Source organism: Fukomys damarensis, unplaced genomic scaffold (genome assembly GCF_012274545.1).
Source record: "Fukomys damarensis isolate Sample0158 unplaced genomic scaffold, DMR_v1.0_HiC HiC_scaffold_39, whole genome shotgun sequence".
Taxonomy (NCBI): Eukaryota; Metazoa; Chordata; class Mammalia; order Rodentia; family Bathyergidae; genus Fukomys; species Fukomys damarensis.
Window position 1 is genome coordinate 128,607,786 of NW_022900951.1, and position 8,689 is coordinate 128,616,474.

The following is an 8,689-nucleotide window of genomic DNA, read 5'->3' on the forward strand; positions in this document are numbered from 1 at the left end:
CAAATGTTGAAGATTATCCTTTCTTCATTTAATAGACTTTGCACATTTACCAAAGAAAGCTTAATAGATTTGTGAGGATCTGTTTCTGGGCTCTCTGCTCCAGTGACCTATGTCTAGCGTCTATCTCTCCAAAATGGGCAATAGACCTAAATAAACATTTCTCAAAAGAAGATGCATAAATGGCCAACATATTCAGTCTCAACATTAAGTATGATGTTATCTATGAGGAGAACAAAAGATTCTCAAGAGTGCTACCAAAGCAAGGGGAAAAAAGTATCTGAAAGAATAAACAATTTTGGAAAGGAGCGAAACATCTTTTTTTTTTTTTCAGACAAGGTCTCACTAGGTAGATGAGACTGACCTGGAACTCACTTTGTAGCCTAGGCTGGTCTCAAACTCACAGTGATCCTCCTGCCTCAGCCTCCCAAGTGCTGGGATTACAGGCGTGCACCACCATGCCCAGCTGCGAATCACTTTTTTCCACAAAATAATTTTTCTTTGTGAGACTACTCCAAAAATGACCAAGTATCTTGTCCACTTACAAGTGAAAAAGAGTGTAGTCTCATCCAGACGAATGGTCTTTGGCTTGATACATAAATCCACACTAGCAGTGTCCAGGCTGCGCTGGTGAGTCTTAGAGTTGTAGCAAGATGCTGAGCGACAGTGGTCTCGGAGCCAGACATAGTCAAAGCGCATCACAGTGTTAGCATATTGTAGTTCTAGGGAAAACCACATTTATCAGAAATATTTAGGAAAACTAAACAAAATCAGTAGCAAGAAATTTCCTTCTAAAAGACTTTCACCAAGAACCAAGAGCAATACAGAAGAGATGAGGCCATTGCCAGTTATTAAAACATACTCTAGAATGTCAATGGTTAAAATGGTGTGAAGATGGCATAGGAATAGACCGATAAAACAATGGAAAAGTATAAAAAACTCAGAAATATGCCCAAATACAAAGGCCTTGCACTATTCTGGCAACTTTTCTGTTAGGGTAAAGTTTTAACAAAAAGTCAAAGACTTTCCCAGGTACCAGTTTACTCATTACAAAAAGTAAATAAATATGAAATCACATTTGTAAGAACAACAGAGAACTGTGTCTGGGAACAAACACAAATGGAAGAGTGTGCTATGGAGAAATATACGCAACCATCCTAAAGGACCTGAAGGAAACCTGAATGGAGAAATGCCATGTTCACAGCTGGGCAATTTCAATATTGAAAAGAAAGCAATTTTCCTACTAATTAATACACAAATTCCATATAATTCAAATCCATATCCTAGAGGAAGTTCCCAATGTACTGGACAAGTCAGTTCCAAAATACATATTGGTAAGTAATAAAGTAACAACTTCGAAGAAGAAGCACATGGGATAACAGATACAAAAACATAACATAGAACTATAAACTAAAAAGTGTGTAATTCATACAAAACAAATTAATAGATCAAGGGAAAAGAATGGAATCCCAACATAGATGCACATGGATATACAGTATTTGAAAATATGCCATTTAACAACAGTGGAAGAAAGGTGGAGCAACCAAAGTATTGGAAGAAATGAATATCTGAGACAAATTTTGTTCTTATTTAGAACAGTAAATTTCTCATATACTACAATATATAAACAAAACTATTAAAAATTATGTTAACAATCTTGAGGTAGGAAAGGCTGCTTTAATATAACAGAAAAAGTATAAAAGATAAAAATATATTTTGTAAGCAATATGAAAACAACAGCCAGGGGTGTAGCTCAGCGGTTCGGTGGCCTGCCTATTATTCTTTTCTTTGTTTTTATTTTTTGTTTTGTTTTTTTTGTTTTTGTTATTTTAATGGAGTGTGCTGAATGTCTGCAATTTTGTTCAGATGACTGCAGAACCTGGAAAAGCTGTTGCTGCTATCGATGCATAACATACTGCTATTATTAATCTTTTTATATAAATAGAAATATATATATACACATATATATAAATTGAATTTTGGGAAATTTTAACGGTGCTGTCAACTTTGGAAAAAGTTATCCCAATTTACTGTGTTGAGTTGGCTTTGTACAGAAATGGACAGCCGTAATGGTCTAGAAATGTTAATTTAAAAAAAAATTTTTTTCCATGTGTACAGGGGTAACGCATTGCACTAAATATGTAAGGTTATATCTACTTGGGTTTGATTACAGAAACTAATAAAGTATTCTCTAAATAATGAAAAAAAGAATAAGATAAGACTACAAGAGCAAGAAGCAATTTAAATATGTTCGGGGACCATTTTCATCTCCAGAATTAAGGATTATTTTAATGTTACATCATTGCCTTTTCTCTTTTACTTTCCTTTTTAGTTTTATTTTAGGATTCCCTATTTTTAATGTCCACACAGAGATTTCTTTAACTGAAATACCGAATAGTTTCTCTGGTGTGAAAAACTATAATAGTACACAGGATCCTAATGAGATAATTAATAATGTGAAATAGGAAGTAAAGGGCTAAAGGTGTAAGGAAAGTGGGAAGCGTGGGGGAAAGGTAATAAGGGAGAGGAAAAAAATATGAGAAACTGAAAAAATGGAAATAAAGTGTTTGCAAATGGGGAGGGGAGGAGGGGGTGAAGGGAGGGCAGGGACAAGGGGAAAAATGAGAATCAAGATCTATTATGTAAAGGTACAGAATCCCAATGATGAATGTAACTGTATTGTATACCTAGATTGTACAAATAAACTCAATAAAAAGAAAAAAAATAAAAACAACAAAAAACTGGGAAATATATTTTTAACATGAAAGGATTAATACCCACCGTATAAAATAAATTATTGTGACCACTAAGAGAAAACGCCAACGCCATAAGTGAAATAATTCAGATACAGAAAGAAAAATCACATTCTAATCTCACTAATATGTGGAATCTAAAGAAAGTATTAGATAAGTACAATGGAGAAGTCTAAAGTTCTAAAGTGTAACATGAGGACTATAGTTAATAATAGGGTACTGTATTTGGAAATTTTGCTAAATGAGTAGATTTGCTGCTCTTGCCACACACAAAAATGAATAACTATTTGAGATGATGGATATATTAACTTGCTTCATAATGGTAATCATTTTACTATCTATATGGATCTCAGAGCACAATGGCATATACTTTAAATATACTTAAAATATACTTTAAATATCTTTAATTTTAATACAACACAAATAGATATTAGTAAAGAAAATACTAAAAACACTCTTACTTCTATGAAAATAAGTAAAATTTCCTAACAAAATAATTAGAGAATAACACTGATTAATATACTGTGTATCATGATCTTAAAACAATAGCCAAAATATTAGAGTACTCAGAGTACAAATCAGAAAAAGGCTCTCTTACAATGAAGAAACAAATAAAAAGACAAAACATTCTTTTCAGTGATTAAAAAGAAACTAGGAGTATAAATGAAACAAATTAGCATTGTATCTTAAAATATTTTTCAAACAATGGAATAGATAATTTGGGGAATTATTTGAACTTCTCCTTACTTCCTATTTATCTATCTTCATTTTGATCTCTCTCTTCATAAATATATATCATATATATATATAGATAGATCTGTTTCTCATATAAGAAAAATCATACAATATTTAAGCTTGTGTCTCTTTATTTCAATTAACATAGTTCTCAAGCTGCATGTATTTGCCCATGAATGCCTCAAGTTTACCCTTTTTATGCACAGTAGTCCTATTACATTGTGTATAAATTACACATTTTCCTTATCCATTCATCTGTTGGTGGACATATGCACTGTTTCCAGGTTCTAGCTATTATAAATTATGCTGCTATAAACACGGGCATGCATGTATCCCTGTAATATGATGACTTCAACATCTCTGGGAAGATACCTCAAAGGGGGGATAGTTGGGTCAAGTGGAATTTCTATTTTTAATATTTTAAAAAATTTCCACATTGGTTCCCACAGTGGTTGAACTAGTTTACATTCCCACCAACGGTGTAGAAGAGTTCCTTTTCCTCTACATCCTCTTCAGCATTTGTTGCTATTTGGTTTCTTGATGATGGCCATTCTTTAAAATTTTATTTTTGTTTTATTTATTTATTTGTTTATTTATTTGTACTGGGGATCCAACTCGGGTCCTTGTGCTTGCAAGGCAGGCGCCGGAACCACGGAGCTAAATCCCCGGCTACATTTTATTTTTAAAAGAAACACTTCTTCTTCTTCCAAAAAAAATCTACTGAACTTCGGTAAAGAAGAGTGAAAATATGCGGTGTGTTTACCCTGGTGTTCTTTTACATCCTAGCACCATTCCAGCTCTGTCAGCAGTAGTTCTACAAGGAACGGCAAGCAAGGACAACCAGCAGCTTTGTTCTCAAAGGAAACTATTTGAGCTGGAGCACAGTGCAAAAACATATTCTATGTTCACAGATTAGAAGAATTAATATTGCTAAAATATCCATACTACCCAAAGTTATATAAATTCAAGGCAATTCAATAGTGCAATGATATTATTCATAAACACAAAAAGATCTTAAAATCCTGACCAATAATTTCACCTGTATTATATGTAAATCTGATTGTGATGTTGCTTTATGTCTTCCAATTACAGTATTTCTTGTCAGTATATTTTGTAATTTTTCTATTGTCGAAAGCCATACTCTATATTGTATATGCAGTAGATACTGAGGTAATTTGGGCTTCAGCATGAGTATTATATTAATCCAGTGAAGGATTTGGTCTGTGTTTGTTGTTTGTTATCTCTATGGGTGCCAGATATTAAATTCCTCTAATAATTTTGTTTTCCTCTCAAGCCTTTTTGGGTGGCACCACCCAAATCCAGGGTGAGGTTTACCACTGCCCACACCCAGGATCACGATAAACCAATTAGTGGACTAATCAAGAGCCACGCACCCGTAATCTACATTTATGGGAAACCAGGTGTGAGACAAAAGCCTGGGTTGAATTCTACTTGGGACACAGCGGTAGGGATAGCAAGCTGTTCCTCCCCTGGGTCTGGTTGCTAGCATGTCAGTGCCAGCCACTGTCAAGGAGAGAACCAACTACAGCTGAGGTCTGATGAAAAGAAAATACATATTCTGGTGCAGTCTACAAATTGTGAGAATCTGACAAAACTTTCCCTGAACCCTGGGTCATGTGCCTGCTTTATTCTAGTTTGTGTGAGTCTAATAATAAAGTGAGAAACACTGTCAGATCGAGGCTCTTTGTTTACTAGTTAGTGGCAAGAGTCTCCTGGCCCTTTTCCAGATTATTATTGTGTCTTTTGTCTTTTGTCCTTGTTGGTTCCCCAGTCAGGAATAAACTCATAGGGTGGTTCCTACACGCATTTACACACCTAGATCCAGCCATCTCCAAAAAGCCTCACCTTTGAGTGCATGGGACTTTGGGAGAACATCTGGTTATAAGCCATGACAATGATGAAAAAGATATATGTTCTCTTTTTTTCCCTTTTATTGAGTTTATTGGTACATTTTAGGTATACAGTACAGTCACATTCATCATTGGGATCCTGTACCTTTACATGACAGGTGGACTTGGTTCTCATTTTTTCCCCTTGTCCCTGCCCTGCCTTCACCCCCTCCTCCCCTCCCCATTTACAAACACTTTATTTCCATCTTTTCATTTTCTCCTATTTTTTTCTTTTCCCTTATTACCTTTCCCCTACCCTTCCCATTTTCCCATCACCTTTAGCCCTTTTCTTCCCACTTCACAATGTCAATTGTCTCATTAGGATATTATGTACTATTACAGTTTATTCACACCAGAGAAACTATTCCGTATTTACACATGTGTGACTTATGTATTTCACTTAGGAGTATATCCTCAATATGCATCCATTTTCCTATGAATGAGTCTAGTTTCTCATTCTTTATGGTTGAGTAATATTCCATTTTATAGAAAAACCACATCTTCTTTATTCAATCTTCAACTGATGAGCAAATGGGCTGTTTCCCAGTTTTAGCTATTACAAACTGTGCCGCTATAAACATGGGTGTGCATATATCACTCTGGTCAAAAGATATATGTTCTCAATAGAAAACTATCTTTTGAATTGTGAATTTTGATCTTTTCCTGGATTAACAATATGCGGTACAATACTCTCTCACTATGCCAGGCAGCAGCAATGAGTCACAGATTCCAGTCAGCCACATGATCATGAGAAGAAATGATACTCTACCAGACATGTTCAACCTGCAGCCCAGGCCCCATGTGACCCTGGACAGCTAAGAATGGGGGACTCACAAGATCACAAACTTTTAATGTTATCATGTGATTTTTAGTGACATTTTTCATGACTCAGTAGCAGGGTGCTTGAGCACAGACTGTTGGGCCAACAACTGAAGGCTGTGTGGAAGAGAGCACAGTGTGTGTCCCTACACTGCTAACTCTGCCTCTTGCACCTGCCACAGAGTCAGTGGAATCAAAACCCACATATGTCAGACATTATATGACCTTGTTCTAATACTAGAAATGTTATAATAAAATATAAAAAATAAAGAAGTTTTACTTACACACATTAACTGTATTATATATTTTATATGTGGCCCAATATAATTCCTCTTCAGTCAGTGTGACCCAGGCAAGTCAAAAGAGTGGATCCACGTATTCTACAGTGTACTAGTTGGCTAGGCTATGATGCATGGAAGATTAGGTAAATTGAGCATTTTCACTTATATCAAGATGTTACCCTATTACTATAAATCAAGGAACATCTAAAGGGGTATTGTAGTTGTAATCAAGTTAAAATGAAACTACAGTGTATTAGGGTAGGCTATAAATCCAATAAACGGTATCTACAACGAGAGAAATTTGAAGACACAGGAGAGACAATGTGGAATAGGAAAAGATCAAAGTGTTACTGCCACAACAAAGCTATGCCAAGAAGCGCTGTCAACCAAGAGAAATGAGAAGAAAAGATTCTCCTCTAGAGCAATGGTGGATGGTGAACATTTTAGAGCTTTCAATGATACAAACAGCCAGCTGTGGCACATGTGCCATAGGTTTGCCACCATTGTCCTGGAGACTTTGCAGGGAGTGCGGTCCTGTCAACACCTTGATTTCATACTTCTACCTTCCAGAACTATAGGAGAAGAAATTCCTGTTATTTTAAGACATCTAGTTTGTGTGAATTGTTAGAGAAGATCTGGGAAATCTCTTATGCAGGGGTATAGCTACCCCTACTCCTACCTGTTAACTTCTGTGGTTGTAAAATGTCTAGTGTATGTTTTTGAAACACTCTCCTCTGTATGTTGAGGCTTTGCTTCTTCTTTTTGTGTTAATTGATACAGGGAGATGAAGTATGATTGAAACAGGGTAGAGTTCCCCACTCTTAGTTGGGTTGGAATTTCACTGTTGTCTTGTGTTATTTTTGTCTTTCTTGGAACTTTCAATATCAACCTGGAAATAAATAGCTAGAGGTTCTCTCAACTCTATAGGAAACATTCTCAGACCACACAGAAAGTATTTGTCACTGAAAAATAAAATGAGCAGTAAAAATCAACACTACTGAATTGTACATGTACATGATCAATATCATACATTTTATTTTTACTATAATTTTTTAAAAGTTTATGTCCCCACACATCTCTTACCAAAGTGATCTTCATGTTGCTGCCAGACACAATTCAGGGATTTGGAGGCTGTATGATGCCGATGAATGGTTAATGAAAACAAGCTTTTGAAGTTGGGTTGTTGAAAGTTTTGGCATACGATTCCTCCCTTCAGCAAGTGCCAGAGCTGCCTTTGCAAGTGGGGCAACCTGTGGCACCACATCCTAGAATACTGGACAGTAAGAAAAGAGAATAACAATAATAAATAACTTTCATGAGGTCATAGGAATAACACTACAGATTTAACTGTGTAAAAGAATAGATGTAATTAATTCAACTATATAAGATTAGACAAAGCAGAAATTCCAAAAAGCATAGTATCTTGAAAGGAATTAATTTAGCCTAGTATAAAGAGCCAATAAATGAGATTATAATAAATTAGAAAGTGTAACTGCAGAAAATCTGTGTAGTTCTTGATGTGAACCTATTTACTACTCCATACACATGAAACAACGTAATTAAATTCACAAAATGCTCATTTTGAGTGGACTTATGTGCATGTATGTGTGGATGCCCTTTGTGTGTGTATGCTGATGAGGGGATAGGGTTTCATGTTGATATAAAATGAGACGAATAAACATACACAAAAGTCACAGGGACTTAATAGAATTTACTGATGACTTGGAAGCATTCTGAAATAACAGACTACAAAACTGAGGACTCACATTAAACTTAACAAGATTTTGTGGAGGAGGGTATAGAAAAGCCCCTGCTGAAATCTGGGTTGTATTTCTTTTCTTCACTGTCTTTTGTTACTGAACATACCTATAAGTATTAGCTAAAACAGGAGCTATCAAGCTATAGCCCACACCTTAAAGTGGAATTTACATTTTAAAGGGTTGTAAACAAAAATAAAGAAAAATGTAAGAACATGATGAGATATGCTCTGAAAAGTCCAGAATATTTTCTATCTTGTCCCTTAAAGAAAAAATGTACTAACCTTTGGTCTAATATTTAATTTTTTTTATTTTTTCATTGAATTTATTGGTACATTTTAGGTATACAGTACAGTTACATTCATCATTGGGATCTTGTACTTTTACATTATGTATCTTGGGTCTTATATTTTCCCCTTTCCCCTGCCCTCTGCCCT

At 35.2% G+C, this 8,689-nt stretch overlaps 1 protein-coding gene across 4 annotated transcripts in view; it reads right to left on the minus strand.

Annotated features, from left to right (window-relative positions):
- Positions 1-8,689, minus strand: part of Tmlhe (trimethyllysine hydroxylase, epsilon) — a 94,811-nt gene that overhangs the window by 34,064 nt on the left and 52,058 nt on the right. For all 4 annotated transcript variants that reach the window (XM_010614315.3, XM_010614314.3, XM_010614316.3 and 1 more), the window contains 2 exons: positions 7,579-7,768; positions 543-719 (listed from right to left, as the gene is read on the minus strand). In XM_010614315.3, the coding sequence (XP_010612617.1) occupies positions 543-719; positions 7,579-7,759 (358 nt within the window). In that variant the 5' untranslated portion in view covers positions 7,760-7,768. The remainder of the gene's footprint in view (positions 1-542; positions 720-7,578; positions 7,769-8,689) is intronic.